At 43.5% G+C, this 25586-nt stretch overlaps 1 protein-coding gene across 2 annotated transcripts in view; it reads right to left on the bottom strand.

Moving 5' to 3' along the window:
* Nucleotides 1-548: 548 nt before the first annotated feature.
* The window catches only part of LOC310782495 (mRNA-capping enzyme-like), a 118131-nt gene continuing 93093 nt past the window's right edge, over nt 549-25586 (bottom strand). For both annotated transcript variants that reach the window (XM_083643168.1, XM_083643169.1), the window contains 4 exons: nt 23995-24095; nt 16864-16930; nt 4993-5122; nt 549-2519 (listed from right to left, as the gene is read on the bottom strand). In XM_083643168.1, the coding sequence (XP_083499294.1) occupies nt 2353-2519; nt 4993-5122; nt 16864-16930; nt 23995-24095 (465 nt within the window). In that variant the 3' untranslated portion in view covers nt 549-2352. The remainder of the gene's footprint in view (nt 2520-4992; nt 5123-16863; nt 16931-23994; nt 24096-25586) is intronic.

Consider the following 25586-nt stretch of genomic DNA (forward strand, 5'->3'; position numbering starts at 1 on the left):
ACGATGCAGAAAAATCCTCCAAAGAACGGACATTTCACCGGGGCCGATATATAGATTGAGACGGGCTTTGGTTAATATTATATCAGGCAGTGAGCGGTTAGGGGTGAAGATTAGAAGATGAATTTAACTCAATGGACTTTAAGTTCAAACGAGTGTGTGTGTGTGTGTACCTGCTGCATGAGAATGAATACATCTCAGCAGCAACTCCTTCCTGACAAAGAGGTGAGGGAGGCTTTCATGTACTGCCAGAGGGGAGGAGGTGCCGGGAGTACAGCTCACCCATCTGTGCTATAAGGAGAACAGTCGCCTCAGGCAGGGGCTCAAACACACAGCGTTGATTTGTTGCACCCTTGTGTTAGACTCCACCGACTTACATTCATTCCTGCACTCCTTACCTAAAGTCTCAACATTTCAACCACAACCGCTACCCGAACCTCCAAATAAGAAATTCTAACACTTCACCCTAAAAAGAAACCTTTTCCCCCAAATTGTAAAAACTCCAAAACACAACGTTTCTGAAATGCACACCTTTAAGTCAGACAGACAAGATATAAATATTCCTCGAATGTTGAATCATTTCTGTGCATAAACTGGCTCCGTCCATTCTTGGTGAAGAGGCAGATCGTCACTCATAAAAAAAACACACAAAAGAAAGATGGAAAACATCGTTATGCATCATTTCACATTGCTTTTCGTAGCCTAAACCAACAGAGGAATTTCAGTGCGCCGGCCAAAATCCAGTCTGGGCGGGTTCTGCGCGGAAGTCGCCGAAGTAAATCATCTGGTTATTCTACAAACACTAATGTTGGCGATACACAAGGCAGTGCAGATGGGCAACGCTCCTAGCAACAGGCAACTATGCGAGCAACAGGCTAACGAATGTATTCCGATGTGTCCCGCCTCCTGGCAACAAGATGTCATTATGGGATGACAGCACAGGAGCGACGAGGAGGATTATGTGAATGGTTTTTCTTTGATCCATGCGGGAAAATTGTCTCTACAGGGAGGTCAGAGGTCACGGGGGTCATGCGTCCTTGCAGCTGGTAGGGGTTCAATGTCTTGCTCAAGGACAACCCTGGTCTTCCGGTTTAAGGACAGACTCCCGACGTTCTTTGCTCACCCTGCTGCCCAAAAGATGCACTGTGTATCACCTCCCTAAGAAAATCAAACAAAAACAAAGAAATTGTGTCTGACCGCTGACTACTACCCCCCCCCCCCCCAGTCCTGATTGAGTCCATTCACAGATCTGATGGAGATGTGGAAGCTTGAAAAGCCAGCAAAAACTGATGTTCCTTTAAGAGTGTGTCAGAGCATCTTACAATATCTACACAGAGGTTAAGCAGCTAAAAACACACCAACAGGCTACATTTAAGTTGGCGAACGAAATCTGCACAATTACTTGTCATTTCTGCGAGCCTGACGTTAGCGGTGTAAAAGCGAAGACAGTGGTTCCCAAAGTGGGGTCCGGGGCCCACCAGGGGTCCTCGAGGGTGACCCCCAGCAAAATGAGGAGCAGCTGATTTGACTCCTTAGCAGTTAAAAGAGGGCGAGTTAAATTTGTTCACCAAATCCAATGTAAACAAAAATACAACAAAATCCACTCTGTGGGGTTCCTTGAGATCAAAATCTGATCAGATGGTGGCCGATCCATTTCTGTTGAGGGGCTATTGATACTGTATGAATATGAAAGCCGTTGGGAAGCCCTGATCTTAGTAGGTTAGATCAGTGATCTAACACACTTGGATGACAGATATAAAGTCATGAAGACAATATTCACTTCAGTTCGTCCAGTATAGGCTATGGGGATCTCAATCAGATCTCTCATGCTGCAACCCATTTCCGAAACGCACCGGACGTTGCTCCTTCATTGTACAGGAAATGATTATTATTAAGACAGCAGATAGCGGACAGCGCCGATGATGTTTACTCCTCCTCGAAGACAAACAAGCAACTTTTTTTCTCTCTTTTCAAACAAGCAACTTGGTTTGACAAAACATAAACAAGGTCCACAACGCCAGGTGCATTGGTAGCCATAACAATTTCCCTGCTGATCAACACTAAGTAGCTCAGACCAAAAAAAAAAAAAAAAAAAAAGATAAATAGAAAAAAAAAAAAGATAAACTGAGCATCCTGTTTTCCATTTTAATAAGAACGACAGCAATTAAAGCTACGATGAGCTCTACAAGGTCAATCTAATGGTGTAGAGGCAGTCGATCAAAAAAGGGCTTTTGGAAGTCTTTACAGGCTGCTGAAACGAACACGCTGGGGGTAAGAAAAGCCTTGCAATGTCTGGGTTTCTGCGGAGAGGATGATGAGGCTGGTGCTGTGGGGCGTGGATGTCTCCCCCTACGCCTACGGGGTGGCCCGGTTGGGTTTCTTCGGGGGAAGGGGAGGGGGCATTAGCTCGCTGTCTGGGTCCGGCGGGCGTTTCTGGTTCTGCACTGCCTGGGGGGTGAAACGGTCCAGAAACCCCAACAGGTTTTCCTTAGTGACGGGATGCTGGATGCTGTTACACACAGCTAGAGAGAGAGAGAGAGAGAGAGAGAGAAAGAAGGGAAGGAAGTTATTGAGAGACATGGTGACAGGCTCTTCCAGCAGTTGATTATAACAGTCTGAAACCTTTTAGCAAATCTGATTGTCCCACTGGTGGCTGTGTATTCCGTTTAGAACCTGGGCTTCCCAATTCAATATATTAAATATGATTTGATTTTTTATTTAGAGGTTGAATCAAAGAAATAGCCTTGATATAAATATGTTTTTATTCTTTATTTAGAGGTTGAGAACAATTGGCCAATCAAAGAAATAGCCTTGTATTCTGTTTGAAGAACCTGGGCTTACTAATTCAATATATGAGATAGTTTGATTCTTTATTTAGAGGTTGAATCAAAGAAATAGCCTTGCAGTAACAGAGAGCATTAGGAGTCCACAATAAATGAACATGAGTTAATTTAACCCTTTCCTTCTCGTTATGCCCCCTTTTTTTAAACAATGTGTATGCCACAACATTTCCACTAAGTCTTTTACATTCTGAAAGAGGGATGTAGTACAGCAACAAAGAGGTGCATTAATATGTTGGGAGATAATCCAGTAAGTTGTCTAAGTTTTAAAATATAAAGATTGGTTAAGAGAACAGGTCAGGTACCTTTATTGTCCCTTACAGGGAAAATGGTTTGCAGCCAGGATAAAAAACACACATCATACAAAACATACACACACTAAAATACTGGTCATCGACAACAACAGCAATAAGAGGGCATTCGAGAGCAGAGAGTCTTCATATAGTGGGGAGGGAAACAACAACACAAAATCTATTCATTTATTAACTCCCTAAAATGTGGCCATTGACTGGTGTGCATAGGAGACCCATTCTGACCATAACTTGGTAAATCTATTCAGTTGCAGGCGAAATGAAAAAGTAACTTTTTCCCATTATGTACATTTCATTAACTATATCTGTCCATTCCTATATTGTGAGGGAGTCAGGAAGCAGCCAAAGCCTAGTGATGCTTTTCTTACCAGCAGATATCAGAACACCAAATAAATATTTGTTGAAGTGCTCTGGAGAAAGTGTCAAAAAGGAAAGGTATTTTTGCATTGAATACGCCTTCCAATGTTTGTGCATCTCTGAGCAGAAATAACGTATTACTGGGCCTTCCCAAAATATATGCCAGTGATTGGCATCCTGGCTCCCACACAGTCTCCACTCTCCAGCACTTGGACTCCTCTCCTGTAAAGTGTGCTTCAATAACACTGTTGAAATTATAGACTTGCTCTCATGCAATTGGTTTTATTGCCCGTTTTGATCTTGCGTCGTTCATGACATTTTATTTAATTAATTGTATGTATTCATTCTTCTCTTAGTGCATTATCTCGTGTTCCTGCATCTCATTTTTACCTTGTCATTGTGCATTTGACTATTGTTCATTATTCCTTCCTGCAAAGCCAGACGGACACCCGTTTGGGTGACACACTGTTTGTGTGTGCTCAAAATGCTGAGCGCACAGTACCTTTCTCCTTTATTAACTGTATGCTTGTTTACTTGTTTTTCTTTGATCCTGTATCTTTTATTATGAGTTTATATTTTGTTTGCTTAAAGAAGAATTTCTGTTTTTTACACCACGGTCCTCATTTCCAGCTTAAAATATTATGTTTTACTCACTGAAATAGTTTGGCTTCATTCGGATGCCCACGGAAGATTTTAGCTCCAAGTAGTCTCCTCAAACAGGCTATAACGAGAGCCTGCGGCGAGTGCGGGGCATGCTGCACACGCTCTCTAAATTACACTTTTTCTGTCAGATCACGGTTCATTATGGTTGTAAATATAATTATTTAGCTAATAGCTAGAAGCTAAGCTAACATCAACACAACAGTCAACGTTGATCTGCCCCGGATGGGGTTACAGTGCCCATCTTCCCCCTCTGTGAAACCACACTTCTTCAGCGGAACCACAGAAGGGGGAAGATACGCACTGTAACCCCATCCGGGGCAGATCAACGCAGACTGCTGTGTTGATGTTAGCTTAGCTTCTAGCTATTAGCTAAATAATTATATTTACAACCATAATGAACCGTGATCTGACAGAAAAAGTGTCATTTAGAGAGCGTGTGCAGCATGCCCCGCACTCGCCGCAGGCTCTCGTTATAGCCTGTTTGAGGAGACTACTCGGAGCTAAAATCTTCCGTGGGCATCTGAATGAAGCCAAACTATTTCATTGAGTAAAACATAATATTTTAAGCTGGAAATGAGGACCGTGGTGTAAAAAACCGAAATTCTCCTTTAACGTCACTGAAAATGAGGGTCACCCTCAATGATCCTCAGGTTTAAATAAAGGCAAAACAACATCTGCCATACACACACAGCAAGTCAAAACACAGGAATTAATCTAAGACAGCTGAAATCTGGATCAAATGATGCTTTAATTATATATGGTTGTGTGATTCAGACCGAGACCCAGATAGAGAGGGGGTTTGAGATATGAATATAGATGCTCACCCTTGGCCGTCTCGTAAGAGTTGGGGAAGCTCTTGTCGACCCTCTGCCTCATGAAGACCCAGCAGTGGTTGACGAAGTCGAACCTGCACTCGATGATCTTGCTGTCATACTGTTTCAGCTCCTTGGTGGCCTGCACGCGGACAAGAGAGGAGAGGACACAGCTGGGTACGCTTGTACTTCACCAACAGAGAGAGCTCAAAGTATTTCTGCTCAAAGCTGCAATAGGCAAATCCGCACACTGGCAGCTCCAAATGGATAGTCGGAGAAAACGGTAATATCCAGAAAACCTGTAATGTGATTATGTGATACCTGTGAACTGCACAGAGGTGATGCTTTATACCAGTGATTCCCAAAATGTGGGCTGTGGCCCACTGGTGGGCCATGGAGGTTGCTGCAGGTGGGCTGCAAGTGATTTTGTTGTTGTTGACAAATGCAAACTACCAAATTAACCGTACTTGACTAGAAAGCTTGAATAATACACTAACAAACTAGGTTACACCACCCAAATCAGTGTTTTTATTTTTACTATACATCCTGGAATATGGCGGTAATGGCGTTAGCATTCTCCATCCACATACTGTTTAATGTTAGCATTGAGCTAACGCTATTGTAACAAACATAACTAACGTGATTAATACGACATACTTGGGTGATGTAACCCAGATCTGCCAGCTGCGAAGATTGTCAGATTTCAAAGTGGGCTGCGGCATTCTGAAGTTTGGGAAGCCCTGCTTTATACCAAAGGGATAAGAGCGGCAGAAAGCTTTTTTCTTTTTCTTTAAAGATGAACTGGACGATTTCACACATTGGCGGTTGCAAATGGCAGCTGTTGCATTTCTTTAAAACTTCAATACCTATAAATCCTGTCGGGGTAAGGTCAGTAAACTGCTCCTGTTTACCAACCCCACCGGGCTGCGATGATTTATACCAAAGAATACCAAAGGGAAGAGATCTTGCTGGCTGCAGTTTAGGAGAAAGTTTGTATTTTGTGCTTAACTTTCAATTTGCCACTTTGTGTCGAGCGGAGAGGATTTCTCGCCAGTTGACACCAGAATTTCATTTGGGCCAAATCAAGTGAATCTAGAGCATCCCAAATAGTGCAGATGGGACGCTCTTCTCTGGGATCTGAACACCTGTAGTATGGGGGTCTAGACTGTCCTGCTTCACATATTGAGCTACACGGGACCACCAACTTAGAGTATGACATCACAGTCTGCTTTGGAAACACATTGTAACACAGTTCTAGTATATGAATACAGCATGTGATACTGAAAAACCAAGTCTGAGTCAAAGAAGACATTTGAGCATCTGTTGTTTATTTGCCGAGGGACTGTGTCTCGCTGAGAGGATTCTCAAGACTTGGAAAATGCAAATCCTAGAGTGCTGCGAGGAAGCCAAAATGTGCAACTGCAACGGACAAACACAGGCACGCAAAGAAGACGCTAACATGGCGAGACGCTGTGGAGGCTTTGGAGAGAGACAGGGCAGGAGCTTCGGGGCAGGCACGGTGCAGATGAGCTAATGCCAGACAGAGAGCCCCACTGCCAGGAAAGCATCAGCATTTGGCCAGGCGCTAAGGCGCTAAGTAAGAGCTTGTCTGATCCTGGAGTGCGGGGCATCTGGGCACACAGTGAGTGTTGGAAACGCACAGGGAGAGAAAGAGAGAGAGAGAGAGAGAGAGAGAGGGAGAGAGAGAGAGAGGGAGAGCATGCATGCATAATGAAGAGAAGGCGTTAAGTTCTGGATCACACTTCAGATAATGACCTTGACCAGTGGTAACTCATGAGCATGCCTAAAGCAAAATCACAAACGGGGTCAACTGCTAATTTTCTAAATTTATTTTCAAAACATCTTGCTTGGTCTCAAGTTAGGGATCAAAACTGGATTTGTAAATCAAATCACATGCCGTACGTAGCTGGAGAAGACCGGCAGTCAGACAATCTAAGGGGACTATCTCTAAGCTTTGCTAAAGCCAAGCGCAGCAAGCTGGCAGTAAACAGCGAGGGGAGGCACTGGCAGGGACGAGCGCCGCTATAGGCTGGGATCCCTTCCTGCTCGTGAAGCGTGACATGTTGGCTGCAATCTGCAAACCACCACTTGGCGCTAATCCATCCAAATCTCCAAATCAGCTCATTATGGCAGTGCACTTGTGCTGCCAGGTATCAGGGACTTTGGCAAAGTCAAACTCTCCGACAGCCATTCGAAACGAGCGCTGAACAATACAACAAGGAGGAAAACGGTGCAAACAACACTAACGAGGAAGACAACGGTGCAAACTATCACGCCGATCTTCACAGCTCACATATTCCCTCTTTGATCCTTACAGCTGTTTGTTTCCCTGCACAAAATGAGATGCAGAGGATGCAATGTGCTTTAGGTGGATGGAAGCAACAACAGTGGCTTGTTTGGAATAAATAGAAAAAACTGTCTACAGAGTCTACAGTATGTTAGGCCATTGAGTGCATAACAGGCCTACTTAGCAGTACAGAGCCACTGTCTACAATATTGTGTGCACCGATATTTCCTCCTGATTTATTCCTCAGTCGTGGGCCATCACAGAAAAAATAATAATAAAGTAAAAGTGACCACTGATTGAAAACAACACAATTTAGCCCAATTCTGTCCTAAAAAAAAACAGGCAAGTACAACAGGACCAACGCTTAAACAGAGTGCTTTCAACATGAGAAAACATCAACATAAGAGTGATATTAATGCTACATTATAGCAGGAATTGGGACTTCCAACCAGTCAACCACCATGGCTACAAAATGGTACAATATCTGACTTCCACAATAATCCTGTGTTAGATAGTCCAATTGCTGCTTTGTCAAATCATCTCTGGTGACTGTTGCATTTGGGATACGGTGTTATGATGGCGATATAGACGGGTAAACATTCCAAGTGTGTAATTTCCACCTTCTGGCTGGTTCTCCCCTCAATACTGACCCTGCCTTGGTTTCAGTCCAGACTTAATCAGACGTGGCCCGCGGCTCGGACACACTGTGGCACTCGGGTCCGTTTTAATAAGGAGAAACTAGATGAGAGAATATATAAGGGCGGCGAGGCTATAAGATGCAGCGGGACGGACGTGAACAAACCTCGCAGGGTTTCATATCTGACAGACAATATCAAAGTCGACATTAGATCTTTGAATATAAGCTTGAAAACAGAACAGCTTGGATGCCTGTGCGATGAGGCATGCTTATGAGTCTGCCTAGTAATATGAGTTCCGAGCGGATTCATCTTAACAGGATGACTCAGAACAGCGTGGACTATAAACCGCAAATCTAAATACAAGACTAACCCTACTCTTTTATTAATGCCTATCTTGTTCTGTGATCTGTTTTAGCGAGGCATTTTAATTAGGATCCATTACTTCTATGTGCCGCCGCCTTTAATAGCCATGTCAGAGAACAAGGAAAATGGGAGTTGGACAAACCCGCCGGGAGTCTTCATGCTACTATTACATGACGTCAGCGTCGGGGGAATAAGTACAATCCCGATCATTATCCCACGCCGTCAGATCGATTGTCGCGTCTGAACTGCGGAGAAAAAACAAGTGAATAATATGGTGACACTGGGGGAGATGTGGGGGAAAACTCAATGAACAGTAGCTTTCATTGTCAGGTTAAAGCTCTCCTTTTATTGTCTCTACTCCGGTTTGTTTTGCTCTGCAGGCTGATGTGAGCGCTGCACTCAAGTCTTCCATAGGTGATGCATTCACTTGTCTAGAGAGGGTATTGTTTTGGGGCAGGGTATCGGACACTACACAGATCTAGATCTACCTTTGCTCGCAGCCAATCACTGCAAGCGTTCTTCGATTAAATGTGTGATTAGCGTTGGCCAACTACTGCGGCAGCTACAGCCCATACAGTCTGTGGTGGTGAAGTCGAGCGGGGTGTATGTGACGGAGTTGGTATTGAATCAAGTACTTTATTGGTATCGGTCTCATTTTGAGGGTACTGCTACTGTATGTATCGTCTTTTTTTAAATGATACCCAGCTCTACCCAGCCCTCGAGAGTATCCACACCGGCTGTAAGCAACAAAATCATTCAAAATGATCATCAAAATGAATAGATGATTAAAGTCTATTAAAATACAGTGCAACCCAACTGTCAATGATTCCCCTTGAAACAACAAGAACAATGTGGGTATTTCATTTATGTGCTTTGGTTTGATTAAACTTCCCTTTAACGCCCACATTGCCGCCCCAAACGGAGTCCCATACAGTTAGAAATGATTGGTGAAAGGAACAGTGGCAGACAGACCTCTCAGCACTCAGCAGGTGGAGCGCACGCTCGCCTCGCGCTGCCTCATCAAAGCCTCCAGCCTCTCCACAGAGTGCTGCTCTTATCTGGGCCTCTAGTGACTACATCTGCACATGATGTATGATGAACGCCTTACACTCAGCGGCCACATATAGCTGTGCACAGGGAGCGCGCTCGCCTGCTCGGCCAAACGCTGAGACTGCGGCTAAATGGGGAATCAATAGCCATTACCTCTAACAGGCTTTAGCGATTTCCGCCAGCGCTAGAAAGAAGTGAGATCTGGAGATAATGCGGACGCCCCCGAAGGAGCGACTTCACAGCGAAACCTGCTTTTAAAGTATCGGGAACTGTGGATTTGCCAAGTTAGAAAGAGTGGAAAAATGTTTGCTGAAATCTAAATTATAGTCTTTACATTTGATCATTTGGCTGGCGGGCTTATCCAGAGAAACTTGCAATGAGTGGAGAGAAGAAGAGACATTTGGATCTCAGGCATATTATATGAATGGTTGAATGAATCACTTCGTTAAGTACGAGTGGCGTGTATCTCTCCTTCTCAGACTGATTCAATATGCATTTTGATACAGATTCAATGATTTGAGGTACCTAAGCCAATTGTCGATATGATATGATATGATTCAGACTGGCCTTGAGGCAGTATGATCTGATCTGATATGATGCAATTCGATCAAACGAATTGCTCCATTTGACTTCTACCATAGTTTGACCACTGGTTGCAAAGCAACATCATCCAGATAGCATCCTTTTTGGAATCTCATTTGCTGATAGTAAAAAAAAAAAAAAAAAAAAAAACGGGTCAGAAATCGGGTCAACTAAAAAATAAGCCTTTCAAACAGGCCATTGTTTATTAATAATGGCTTCCTGATAAGGCCTGAGTAATGGATTTTGAGCGTGCTGCAGAGCCGTTGGCGAGTGGACCAGCGGAAGAGCATTCTGCTATGTTTTTCATTGCTGGCTGCAAGCGAAGAGGTGATGCACAGACTCTCTCTCCCATAGCCAGTCCCATAGACAGATTACTACTACTGAGTAAATGACATTATTAGGTGGCAAAGAAACAAGATCCACCTGTCTGCACCGGACAGGTGATACACAGAAGCATCAATGTAAGTGCGATCCCTTCCAGCTCTGGCCCGACTCAAGCTGGTTGAATTGAGGCAGCTGTATCTTAGACATTAAGTGTGGAAGACTGATTTGAATGACATTAAGTGTGGCAGACTGATTAGAATGACATTAAAGGTCCTTACACATCAAGAGCGATGCGAATATACTGCACGAAATTGCGATGCAAGTTTTGACCCACCTGTCAATCACAGCCACAGATGTGTACACGTCGGAAGCGAATTTCTGAAGAATCGACCGTGGTTCGAAAAAATAAACACCGCAATAACGCTCGGCGAAACTTCGCCGTTGGTATGCACGGTTGCATTGACTGAATTAATCGCATGAAAAAGACGCTCCCGATGTGTAAGGACCTTAAGTGTGGGTTAGGGTTAGGGCAGACTGATGTGAATCAGTGAATCGTTACACGCCTTTAAAATACTGACATGCTTTTCACACTTAGTCTTAGTCTCAAGTTTTCAGTTGCTCTACTAATATATTAATTAATGTGATTATTAGGTCAAGTTAAAGGATTTTGGTGTCTGTAAAAGAAAGTGACAGACAGCCCTTCTACCATTTTCATCAGTGATGTCACAAAATCGGGACTGAAATCGACATCGACAGTGATGTCACAGACCCTAATCATGTCATGAACGTGACCAAAATCGTGACTAAGAGAAAGACACCGCCCACCCGCCAACCTAGGCAATTTTATAATAACGAAATGTCATCACTTAATTTCATCCAATTAGACATTTGGTGAAATTCTTTCATAATTAACATGAATTCTTGAGTTATGGCCAAAAATGTATTTTGTGAGGTCACAGTGACCTGTCCTTGACCACGGAATTTGAATCAGTTCATCATTGAGTCCAAGTGGACGTTAGTGTCATATTTGAAGAAATTCCCTCAAGGCATTCATGATATATCGCGTTAACGAGAATGGACAGACAACCTGAAAACATAATGCCTCGGCCACGGCTGTCGCAGAAAAATCAATTTTTCATTAAAAGTTTTGATGGACGCGTTGCGGTTTGTTTAATAACACAAAGTTTGCTGGTTTAATTTCCTGCTCCAGCAGTGGGACGCATGCCAGCAGCTGGAGGGGGGCTCGCATTAAATCTTTGGTGCCACCGTGCCTGCCACCAGCACTGGGAGTGCTACACTGCAGCACACACACACGCACGGACGCACACGCACACGCACACACACACACAGTGAGAATGTCAGATCAATCTGGAGAAAGAAAATCATACCCAGGTGAGAAGTAAACTGTGCAGGTTTGCGCAGGTTGGACCTTTCTCTCCCGTCTCTCTGGCATAGTGTCTGCATGCGTACAGTACACTACATGCGTGCGTTTTTCAGCGGCTTTGATCCGCGCCATCTTCTTGCTCCATTAGTTTATGGCCGGAGCTGGCAAGACTTGGCAAGTGGCAAACGCGTCATCTACGACCTACGTGCATTACAGCTTCAAGGCTTCAAGTCGCAAAACCATGGATACTAATAGCCGTTAACTGTCTAAACCAGTGATACCCAACCCGAGGCTCTACAGCCACATGCAGCTCCTTTATGGGTAGTTGTGTCTCTTTTAAGTCCTACTTAAAATAAAGAAATAATCCAAACAAATAAAAGGAAGAAAGGGATTTTTTTTGGGATTGTGGCTCTTGCAAAGATTTGTTTTGTCAAAGTGGTTCCTGAATAGGGCAAGGAAGCCACTGGAAGCTAACAGCTAATAACAACATTAACGTTTAATTGTATGAGTTTAACCAGCTGTTGTATTGTATGCTGATTACTCTGAAAGCTTACTATTGTTGAAAATAAAATAAAAATTCATCAAAAATGGGTTTTAAATTCATACAAACGTGGATGGCCATGCTGAAATGACGTCAAATGACGCGCTGGGAGCAACTAGGGGTTGAGAAATCATATCCGAGTTTGCGAGTAGGAACTCCGAGTTAACGTGGCATTTTATTTTATTTTTGCTACTTGCTAGTAGCAAGTGGCAATTTGCAACCTCCAAGTTAGGAACGCAGCATCAGTCTCCATGATGTCAGTTATGATGTCTGTGGTGATGATGTCAGTGATGATGTCATTAGTCATTTCACTCAAGCAATCATGTCATCAATGAGAGATGTCATCAGCCTTGACATTGTGACATCATCAACGCACAATTGCTTAAGTGAGCATGCTCAGCCCGAGTGACATCACTGATAAGGTATGCACATGTCTGTGTGTGTGTGTGTGTGTGTGTGTGTGTGTGTTTGTGTGTCTGCTGGTTGTGGTGTGTGGGTCCAGCCTCTCTCCCTGAGAGAGCGAGCAGGAGACAGACTCTACCTTCACTCAGTCTCAGAGCCCAGGGCTGATGCATGGGCATTTGGCACAACAGTGACATCATCAGCTAATAGGAGAAGGAAGAGGACCACTTACTGTGTTTCTAGGTTTTCTACACCTTATATCAGAGGGAAGAGGACCACTTACTGTGTTTCTAGGTTTCTACACCTTATATCAGAGGGAAGAGGACTACTTACGGACTGTGTTCCTTCCTACACCTTATATCAGAGGGAAGAGGACCACTTACTGTGTTTCTAGGTTTCTACACCTTATATCAGAGGGAAGAGGACCACTTACTGTGTTTCTAGGTTTCTACACCTTATATCAGAGGGAAGAGGACCACTTACTGTGTTTCTAGGTTTTCTACACCTTATATCAGAGGGAAGAGGACCACTTACTGTGTTTCTAGGTTTCTACACCTTATATCAGAGGGAAGAGGACTACTTACGGACTGTGTTCCTACACCTTATATCAGAGGGAAGAGGACCACTTACTGTGTTTCTAGGTTTCTACACCTTATATCAGAGGGAAGAGGACCACTTACTGTGTTTCTAGGTTTCTACACCTTATATCAGAGGGAAGAGGACCACTTACTGACTGTGTTCCTACACCTTATATCAGAGGGAAGAGGACCACTTACTGTGTTTCTAGGTTTCTACACCTTATATCAGAGGGAAGAGGACCACTTACTGTGTTTCTAGGTTGCTACACCTTATATCAGAGGGAAGAGGACTACTTACGGACTGTGTTCCTACACCTTATATCAGAGGGAAGAGGACCACTTACTGTGTTTCTAGGTTTCTACACCTTATATCAGAGGGAAGAGGACCACTTACTGTGTTTCTAGGTTTCTACACCTTATATCAGAGGTAAGAGGACCACTTACTGACTGTGTTCCTACACCTTATATCAGAGGGAAGAGGACCACTTACTGTGTTTCTAGGTTTCTACACCTTATATCAGAGGGAAGAGGACCACTTACTGTGTTTCTAGGTTTCTACACCTTATATCAGAGGGAAGAGGACCACTTACTGACTGTGTTCCTACACCTTATATCAGAGGGAAGAGGACCACTTACTGTGTTTCTAGGTTTCTACACCTTATATCAGAGGGAAGAGGACCACTTACTGACTGTGTTTCTACACCTTATATCAGAGGGAAGAGGACCACTTACTGTGTTTCTAGGTTTCTACACCTTATATCAGAGGGAAGAGAACCACTTACTGTGTTTCTACACCTTATATCAGAGGGAAGAGGACCACTTACTGTGTTTCTAGGTTTCTACACCTTATATCAGAGGGAAGAGGACCACTTACTGTGTTTCTAGGTTTCTACACCTTATATCAGAGGGAAGAGGACCACTTACTGACTGTGTTCCTACACCTTATATCAGAGGAAGAGGACCACTTACTGTGTTTCTAGGTTTCTACACCTTATATCAGAGGGAAGAGGACCACTTACTGTGTTTCTACACCTTATATCAGAGGGAAGAGTACCACTTACTGTGTTTCTACACCTTATATCAGAGGGAAGAGGACCACTTACTGTGTTTCTACACCTTGTATCAGAGGGAAGAGGACCACTTACTGTGTTTCTAGGTTTCTACACCTTATATCAGAGGGAAGAGGACCACTTACTGTGTTTCTACACCTTATATCAGAGGGAAGAGGACCACTTACTGTGTTTCTAGGTTTCTACACCTTATATCAGAGGGAAGAGGACCACTTACTGTGTTTCTACACCTTATATCAGAGGGAAGAGGACCACTTACTGTGTTTCTACACCTTATATCAGAGGGAAGAGGACCACTTACTGTGTTTCTAGGTTTCTACACCTTATATCAGAGGGAAGAGGACCACTTACTGTGTTTCTACACCTTATATCAGAGGGAAGAGGACCACTTACTGTGTTTCTAGGTTTCTACACCTTATATCAGAGGGAAGAGGACCACTTACTGTGTTTCTACACCTTATATCAGAGGGAAGAGGACCACTTACTGTGTTTCTACACCTTATATCAGAGGGAAGAGGACCACTTACTGACTGTGTTCCTACACCTTATATCAGAGGGAAGAGGACCACTTACTGTGTTTCTACACCTTATATCAGAGGGAAGAGGACCACTTACTGTGTTTCTACACCTTATATCAGAGGGAAGAGGACCACTTACTGACTGTGTTCCTACACCTTATATCAGAGGGAAGAGGACCACTTACTGACTGTGTTCCTACACCTTATATCAGAGGGAAGAGGACCACTTACTGACTGTGTTCCTACACCTTATATCAGAGGGAAGAGGACCACTTACTGACTGTGTTCCTACACCTTATATCAGAGGGAAGAGGACCACTTACTGACTGTGTTCCTACACCTTATATCAGAGGGAAGAGGACCACTTACTGACTGTGTTCCTACACCTTGGCTGTGGCTGCTGGTGGGCTGATGCACACTAAGCCCTTGTGGATAGTCCATACTAGTGGCACTACATGTGTAACTAATGGGATGTTGGCAATGTTTGAGTTGTGTCAGTCTGATTATTACACAAGTGATCACACACAGCATGACTCTGAATGTGCACACAATCAATGTCACACATAGAATCCCTCAAGCTGAATCTCAACACACATCTAGCTCCCTCTCCCTCTCCCTCAGAAGCTAAAATCAATCAAAACTAAACAGAAAGAGAACAAATATAACATTTAATCATCAAGCCTTAAAAGCTATGTTAATGTAGTGATTGTACTGACAGAGTAATTGCTTCATTTAAGGGGAGGAAAAAAAATCAGAATATAAACATTTATATATTTGAATAAACTTAATTATTACAAATCCGTTCCAATCCTATCCTACAGTATGCATAGTATACCCAACTCACTTGATCGCAGGAGGAGTGCATCATGGAGCTACGCCAAACATTCATCATGTTGTTTTTATTAACAAGTTGAACTTTCATTCTAGTCCTTCCTGCTTGAAGTATACACCTTATTAGTTTTTTATATCACCAATTTTCTCCCCATTAGTTCTTGGCCAATTCCCCTGACGTCCGGGTCGTTGCTCCACCCCCTCTGCCAATCTGGGGAGAGTTATTCACCTTATGTTCAGACGCGGGGGTGGGCCAAATTCTTCCGGGTCGTGTTAACACTTCCGGCGGTCACGGCGCGAAATATGAAAGAATGTCATGAAGAAGAGAGTTGTTTTTGCAGCGGACAGTGCAGGGGGTAAAACAAAGAACGTGGCCTACTACTTTGAGCTCGGTACACAGCAAGCAAGCGAGTAACCACTGTTAGCCAGGTCAGATAACGTTATCGTCGACAATGACGAGCACTTTCTTGTAAAACATACCTGGACTCCAACAAAGAAAGCTTCAGATAGTTTTCTCTCCTCCGAGCGCAGCTCGAGCCTATAAGAACCGCAGACGTTAACGTAATTCCCTGGAATGTGAGACTTAACGAGCCAGTTACATGGCGTTGCATTCTTAGACATTGCCGTTTGCTTTTATTTGGTATGTTACATACAATTGGCAAAATTATTAGTTAATTCAGAGTTAGATGATATTGGAGCAGCCAGCCATTTTCTTTTTCTTTTTCTTTTTAGCCGGAAGTCGTCACATGACCACACAACCGGGTCAAATGGGCGTGGCTACATAAGGTGAATAGACTAGCACAGGAGTTTCATGGGCAGGACGTAGCGCGTTGGAGGGTCACGCTATTCCCACAAGTTCCTCCCCCCCCCCGCCCCGAACAGGCGCCCCAACCGACCAGAGGCGGCGCTACATACCCCACTGGCTTCCCACCTGCAGACACGGCCAATTGTGTCTGTGAACATCTGACCAAGCCGGAAGTAGCCGGGTCTCCTTGGCGGTAAGGGAGTGCTTTTACCTCCTACACAGTACCCAGACACCCCATTATTCATCTGGAAGGCAGAAAAGCACTGAAGTGCGCTAAAAAGACACAGATGAAACCGCTGCTAATCTTCCTGTCGCACAACAGAACCTGTTGATCAAGAAGCTCATTTGCTCAAAAGGTCAGCGGGTTCCTTTCAACTCTTTTCAATTGCTGTTTAAAAAAGACAAAAAGCCTTGCATCGTTGCTGAAGGAGAATGGGGAGGGGGGGTGCAAGCATGAATTTAGCAACACATCTAGATTGATTGTCTCACCTTCATCTGTGCAAAGGGCCTGTCATAGCTGCCGACGTACAGCAAGCCGACAATGTGAGGGACGATCCTGCAAAGACAGAAGAGCCTGGTTAACACCCGCAGCGTTACAGAGTCTCCACACAAGATGTGCTGAATATATTTGACCAAAAACACTGCACTGCTTCCATTTCCTGGCTCCTAAGTGAATGGCAGACGTGTGAGATTGCAGCTCTCCGAGCACTTCTGGGGCCATATTACAGAAACTTCCCATCTTAAAAGGGATATGCCAACTTTTTGGGAGTTTCGCCCATTTGCCATATCGCCCATACATAACCAAGATTAGGGATGTCAACGGTTAACCGTTAATCGATTAACCGTCGCTAACGTCGTTGTTCGGTTATTGCTGTCGGTCTATCAGTTAATATTTAAAAAAAAAAAAAAAAAAAAAAAAAAAAAATTTTTTTTTTTTTTTTTTTTTTGGTCTATTTACTCAATGAGCTCATGCCCAAACAAGGCGTGTCTATTTAGATGCTGAAATGTTAATGCTTTTTGTGTTAGAAATTCTAACACAAAAAGAATTTGTGTTGAAATGTTGATGCTTTTTGTTAATGCTTGTTAATGCTTTTTGTGTTAGAAATTCTAACACAAAAAGCATTAACATTTCAGCATCTAAATAGACACGCCTTGTTTGGGCATGAGTTCATTGAGTAAATAGACACAATTTTTTTTTTTTTTTTTTTTTTTTTTAATATTAAAAAATTATGAATTAACCGATAGGTTAATCGATTATTAGCGTCGGTTAATCGAAAGTGAAATTAACCGAAAATTGACATCCCTAACCAAGATACACAATGCCTTTACCGTCACTCTCCGTACAGTATACAAGTATACAGTGAGCTACAGTCGTCCAGTTACTTAGTATCGCCAATGAATTGGAGGAAACGGTACAGCTGTTCAAAGTCACCAAAAACACACATTCTAACAGCGCCAAAAACCTTTATGTACATGTTGTGACTCTGGTACTCGCCACACGATGAAATAATAATCCATAGTTACGTGAAACGTCATTTTCGTAGTAAATCCACACACCGAGAACTAAACAAAGATGAACTCAAGTTACTTCCTTGTTTGCCTGTACACAGTGCACGCGCTGTACACAAACAAGCAAGTAACTTCAGTCATACTCTGTTAGTTCGGTTACTCTTTGTCTGTTTGTCTGTAAAAAAAAGAGCGTTTCTCAGCATTTTGGGTTATTATTTCATTGCGTGGTGAGTACCCGAGGAAACTCAGGTGTGCATGTCCCAGAGTGTCTGTGTGTGATTGTATGTGTGCGTCTCTCGCCTCCATGTGTCCATGCAGCATTTGCATCTCAGCCCAGAGAGATCACGCCCCACAGATCTCAGCTCAGAGAGATCACGCCCCACAGATCTCAGCTCAGAGAGATCACGCCCCACAGATCTCATCCCAGAGAGATCACGCCCCACAGATCTCAGCCCAGAGAGATCACGCCCCACAGATCTCATCCCAGAGAGATCACGCCCCACAGAGCTCAGCTCAGAGAGATCACGCCCCACATATCTCATCCCAGAGAGATCACGCCCCACAGATCTCAGCTCAGAGATCACGCCCCACAGATCTCAGCCCAGAGAGATCACGCCCCACAGATATCAGCCGAGAGAGATCACGCCCCACAGATCTCAGCTCAGAGAGATCACGCCCCACAGATCTCATCCCAGAGAGATCACGCCCCACAGATCTCAGCTCAGAGAGATCACGCCCCACAGATCTCAGCCCAGAGAGATCACGCCCCACAGATCTCATCCCAGAGAGATCACGCCCCACAGATCTCAGCCCAGAGAGATCACGCCCCACAGATGTCAGCCCAGAGAGATCACGCCCCACAGATGGCCTTAATCGCATGCTTCTCCCTTACCCCCTTCCACTAAAACACCCCCCCTCTCTCAAAATGGTTATTTCCAGATACTTTGCATGCCGCCGCAGCCTTTTCCCACTGTTATGCTGGAGGACACTGTCCGCTGGCTTCACATTACTTAAGCTGATAAGAACAACTGTTAGGTGGGAAATAAGAGGAGCCAAATTGACGGCTAAACCGCAGCAGGGGAGCTAAAGAGAGCGATGTCGATGAGAGCCGTGTTGCTCGGTCACGTCTTATGTCCCTCATTCTGCCCCTCATTCTGCCCCTCATTCGGCGCCTTTGGGGGTTTTGATGAGAGATGGTCCTCTCCACCCCCTCCTGTGTAATGATGGCTGGGACAGGCAGGCAGGAAGGAAGCAGCGGTACACATTAGGGGAGCCAATCAGCCGTGCGACACAACTGAAGCGTGGTGCTATGAGTTCACAGCAACAAGCTCCTTCCCCCTGTCGCAGAACGGGCATCCATTATTATTTTGGACTGGCAAGTTGTCTGCCAGGTATTTTGCACACTAGCTCCAAACCTACATGTATGGAGCGCGCAATCAAGAAGAACTACTGATGCTGACACCGTCTTCCAAAAATAAGTGGAAAACGTCACGGAGATCCGATGTCTAAAACAGATGAGGATTGATGTTGTCAGTCTCCTCATGAGAAAATGAATTCGAGTTGGGAGAGAAAACGGATTATTTTGTTGCGCAAGAGTCACTTCAATTTCCCGCCTGTGTTTGTGACGCTAAGCTGATGTTCTGCGCTAATCTGAATGTGTTATTTGATGTTCAAGTGTAACCGACAGCTTCCCGCTGCCTTAAAATGCTCTGGAACATCAATTATTCCCTTAAGTTAGGTACAGATGAGTTAAATGAGAGATGTTTAAAGCACTTAATGTTGACAAAAACAGAATCTTAGGGATGAGATGTTCTTTGTTTTTAAAAAGAACCGTCAAGATAGTGTTAAATGTCACCATATTTCTAGCATCACGCTGCTGCACAGCTGAACAATTTATAAAATAATTTACATATCCATTCATGTGCTGCACGCTGCAAATTAATTTTAAATTGACACTTGTGAACACATGCCAAATAATTATAACGGACCTCTGAAACGCATCAAACAGTGGAACAATTCGAGCTTAAATTACATAAAACACAAGGATGAGTTCAGGCAACAGATTCCTGTGATCATGTGCCATAATGACATAAAGTGCCAAGAGGAGGACAGAGCACAGAAAGCATTGTGTCCATACAGAAGACCATGTCCAATATTCTTCTCACCTGAAACCTGCTCAGCAACTTATAAAAGGTTAAATTTAACCTTATTAAAGGTTAAATACCACTTGTTTGTATCGTGCTACTGACATTAAATTATATATTTATTTTGCTCCCTGCTGCCATGCATTATCTCGATAATGGCGTGAATCTTTCGACTCTGTAGGTAAGTGAACACCGTGTGTGCTGTGCTGCTGAGCTGCATTCTAATAATGAACACCGTGTGTGCTGTGCTGCTGAGCTGCATTCTAATAATGAACACCGTGTGTGCTGTGCTGCTGAGCTGCATTCTAATGGCAATGCAGTGAAGGAGGAGAACCTGTTAACATTCAATATAAGAGCTCTAACTTAGGTGTTTTTACATCAACAGTCCCCAGGAAGACGACCAGATTGCTATGGCAACAGGTAATGGGGATCCTATTAAGTCATGCTGGATTTAAAACAGTAAATCTTTGCGACAGTAATACAAACTCTATTCCCTATTCACAGTTGAAATGAAATGAAATTCAACATTCAAAATAAAACAAATATTTTATTGTTTTTCAAACTCAGGAGGCCGTCACCCCTCTCAGTTTATGTCATCCATATATATTCCGTGGTTAATACATACTGTACAGCCAATCATAGCCTTCCCCTATGCATAACTAATAACTTTGTCAGGTGGTGTCTCTCATCAGCTAGCAACCGCAGAGGTAACAACCACCTGAGAGATAGCTTTACTGCAGAATGTCAATCTGCACATTTGTGCATTCGGTTTCAGGCTGTAGCAATGACAGCTTGTTGCATAAACTTCCCAAAGACAGAGAGAGAGAAAAAATGGATGCCGTATCTGGCATATGATTGCTCAGAGTGGATGATTGCTCAGAGTGGATGACAAGTTTGCAGCAAACCAGTAAGTTGCTTTATACCGCTTGAAAATGCTTAATGTTAACTGTATTGAGAAAACTGAATTACTATACGACGTACAGTAATTCAGTTTTGCGGTCACGTACAGTGTACGTGACCTCATGTTTTCATTAGTGATTGTTGCGCCTGCTGTCAGCTAATGTTAGTTAGTTGAACAAACTAACAAATTTATAAAAAATTTACAATGAAAAATGGATGGAATTATTTTTTGTTTTTGTTTTTAACAATGCATGATTTGTAATTTCAGGTGGATTTTAAAATAGAAACAAAACAAGCATGTGGTTACTGTGATGCCTTTCTCTACAGAGCCAATCCAGCCGCTCAGGCACTATAGGCATTACCATTCAGCAGGTGTTTTCATGGGCCTTCAAATCACTGTGCACCTTAAATGAGTGATGATGTACCAATTAGCTGTAACCTCTTCAGATACGACGCCGTCTCAATTCATCCATAATTCAAGTGGGTCTATACAGTTCTAGAGACCTTGTTCATTTCCACACTTGGGAGGGGCACTGGCATGTTTTCAGCTATTGCTTCTTCTCCATCTTGCTCTAGTCTCCTTTCCCACGTCTCCACCCCGCCTGTCAGCCAATAACATGCCTCTGCCTTCGCCTGCCAGCCAATAACATGCCTTTGCCTCCGCCTGCCAGCCAATAACATGCCTCTGCCTCCGCCTGCCATCCAATAACATGCCTCTGCCTCTGTGCTCGCCTCGTTTTGAGTGACGGTAATAAAGCTTTCGAGGCTATATGCCTCTCTGTGGTGCACAGAGACGTGCTCAAGAATGATCTATCGTGTGGGCTGCCCACTGACATTGGCTTCTGCTGTAACACAAGAATTTCCCCCAGGGGATTAATAAAGTACTCTATCTATCATGAAAAAACACTTGTTTGCTTGTTTGCAGAACATTACTGAATTAGTTCATTGACACAAGAATTTCAAACAGACTACGTTCATTGGAACCTATAGCTGCCAAAAATAATGGAAGCATTCAAGTAATTGAGGGATATATATTATATTGAAAGCAGGCTCTTGCGGTGTCCTGCTGACAAATTGCTCCCCCCCCTCAATTTGTGACTGTCCCATGACATACAGTAAGTAACAGGTTTTATTTTGAAAATTGACAGGATGTTTTATTTTGCTACTCTGTCATGAATTTCTGCCTAGCTTGATCTGCTCTGTACTGCTTGGACACAGGCATTCACTAGACAGGCTGCGACCAGCTCTGGCAGCCGCCTCGCAGCCACACAGCGCTTCCTGGTGGAATCTCCCAGTAGACGTGTGTATACGCAAAGCCGTCTGAACAATAAGTGGGTATACACCGTATACCCGCGTATACCCTGCACTACACCACTACACCAGCCAATTTGTCTTTCTGGGAAATATCAGAACATTGTCAGTCACAGGGCAACAATGAGCGCCTGTGCTCTCCCACACAAAGGAGCTGGCTGGCTGTAGAGTAGTGTGAGTCATGTGTGGCTGGCGGCAGGCTGATGGCTACAGCGCCAGGGCAGTCACCTAGGAGGCAGAGGCAGCATGTCCACCAAGCGTGGCCACTACTACTGATCCATTTGCCCTCAGTGGAGCAATGCCCCGAGTCTGTGTTGCTGCCTGCCTCACAAACACAGCACACATCACAGCAAAGAGTGAGTGGTGCTCTGCAAAAACCCTTCACATGGTGGGAATTTGACATTTTCACTTTTTGACATTTCCATAAATTAGAAACTGTCCCATATTTATAACTTTTTGAATGACTGAGATAGCTCTCTCAGATCAAATGAGTATTTGAATCTCTTATGCGTCTAAAAGTAAAAATGGCTTTAAACATTCGACAACGTGGTATTTTCTAGAGTGCATTCCACCAAAAATATAAATACTTTTCCTTTTGTTTTATGAAAAATAATTATTCACCATGACGGAGATGAAAGTAAACAAATCACTCAAAATACCCACAAAACTCATTTTCAACCTTCTTTGGCTTGAACAATGTGCAGCAGTGACATGTGAGATGTGAAGGGTTTCTGCAGGCCACCACACAGATGTGCATGCTCTTAGAAGAAAAGAACAAAACTGCATGTTGGATGCAAATGGCCAAATAAGTTCTCTAACCCACAAATGTATTCTACCTGTGATGAAATAAATAAAATAAGAAATGTATTCTACCTGTGATTAAATAAATAAAATAAGAAATGTATTCTACCTGTGATGAAATAAATAAAATAAGACAAATGTATTCTACCTGTGATGAAATAAATAAAATAAGACAAATGTATTCTACCTGTGATTAACCATGATTTTGTCCACTTACCAACATCATTTCTACAAGAAGAAGAGTTACCTCAAATACATAACTTCCAAAGCCCTTAATTACTTGCACTAAACCCATTGTCTTCACTAATTGGATAGAAATGCTGAATTTTAATGTTTGCCAAGATGAGGCTTAGGATGAGAACCGGTGGATCTGAATAATTTATTTGCGGAGGATCACAACAAACGTAAATTGAGAGCTAAGAGGAATGGCAGCATTTTTATTTGCACATATAGGCAGGCAAATAAAAGGAAATCCATACTGCAACTTTTCCCAGCACCGGAGGCAAAGAGCATTTAGGGGAGCATGGTGACAGAAATGTACTTTTGTGTGCTTGTAGCACCTCTAATATAACTACCTCTAATATCCATGTTGTAGCAATAAAAAGGCCATGCCGCTGTTAAATAGAATTGGACCCCGAGGCGAAAATAAGCAATGTGTTAAAAAAAATTGGATAAAACAGGAAGGGAAGGCTAATGTCATAGAAATTCAATGTTTTTCTCTTAGCCGCAAAACATGCTTCAAAAGCGAATGGCGGAGACACACACACACACACACACACACACACACACACACACACACACACACACACACACACACACACACACACACACACACACACACACACAAGCTGTACATGGGTGTGCCAATGTCTCGAAAAGTACTCCAATGTGTCACAAAATAATAGGTGTTATCAGAATCATCAGGCAGAGCGTTTCCCTGGCAACAGTGACTCACCCTTCTCCTCCGACTTTGGTGATCTGGAGGCGGAAGTCGACAGAGTTTAGGCTGGGGGGTTTCCACTTGAGGATTTCATCACATCTCCCGGGCTTGTACGGCTGCAGGGAGAGCCAAGCATCAATTATCAGTGAATGCCCAAACACTTCACAACATGGGCAATTTGTTCAGGAAGAAGCCACATTCATTTTGCTTTCATGTAACAGGGTTGATGATGCTACTATGATGTGTTTTTTCCTTTCCACAAGCCCATAACACTGCAAACTCAATGGTTGAGTAATTTTTGAGTGGAACAGAATTTTTAATTCACAGTCACTCTCATACTGAGCACTCTCATACAAAGTAGGTGCCATTAGGGCACACAGTTAACTATCTGGAGAGCACCAAATAATGGAACTGAATTGATCCTAAGTTAAAAATTAAGCTCTTTTGTTCACACAATAAATGCAGATACATTCTTGACATAAAAAATAAGAGATAGGTAAAGAGGACTACATTTGAAATGAACTGATTGTAAGATTGGTACTGTAAACCGCATGGTAAGACGATAAGAACAGGTCTGGAAATCTAATTATGGGCTGAAAATAGTGTGCAGAGTGATTAGCATCATTACATTTTTCATACCACTACCGTGTTTTGCCGTGTCTCAACTTATCACATAGTGAGCAACATGCTTCCCTCCATCGCTATGGCGACTATCCATGCAATGCATGTGTGACACATAGCAGGACGTGAAGCGAGTATACTGGAGCACGAGCCATGTGAAGGCATGGAGCGTGGAGGCGGGAACAGATGAGCAGAATCCGTCTCATGTTGCCCAGTAACAGCAAAGCTAACTCCCGAGTAACATGACAAATGTGGGGCTCCTGCCGTCAGCCACCCCTCCTCCCACGGCACGACATCGAATCACCTCCGTCAGAAAGAAGAAAAAAAACGGCTCTTCAAATCTAATCGAGGCTCGTACACACGTATACACCCACGACACCTGGCGCCTCCGTTTGGCAAGCTGTTGGCCTTGCTGAAATGGCACCAAGGTCTTTGGCATGGCCTTGCAGTCTGACACCCAAATGTTTCAAAGGTTTTTTAAGCAATTCAGGGTCAACGTCACTCTGATTGGCTGCCCATGAAATTCGTCGCATTTCTACATACTTCAACATGAGTATAAAGGCTAAGGTTGTCATTCTTTAGGTTTAAAGCAATTATTCTCTGAAGGTTATTCTTGATTCAGCAATCATCTCTTCAGGCTTTTGCACATCAAGTCCGTATTTTTCGTCCGAAATTGACGTAGAATCAGAATCAGAATCAGAAAGACTTTAATGATCCCCGGGGGGAAATTGGGACAAGTTACAGTAGCTCGCTCACAGAACACACATAGCATAAAATAAACAGTAGTAAATATAACAAAATGTACAATGTATGTACAAATATACAAAATAAATATGACCTGGGTGTCCGGGTAGTGTAGCGGTAGATTCCCTGTCTACCAACACGAGGGTCGCATGTTCGCGCCCCCCTTGTTACCTCCAGCTTGGTCGGGCGTCCATACAGGCACGATTGGCTGTGTCTGCGGGTGGGAAGCCGGATTGAGGGTA

The sequence above is a fragment of the Poromitra crassiceps genome, assembly GCF_964638095.1.
Source record: "Poromitra crassiceps genome assembly, chromosome: 9".
NCBI lineage: Eukaryota > Metazoa > Chordata > Actinopteri > Beryciformes > Melamphaidae > Poromitra > Poromitra crassiceps.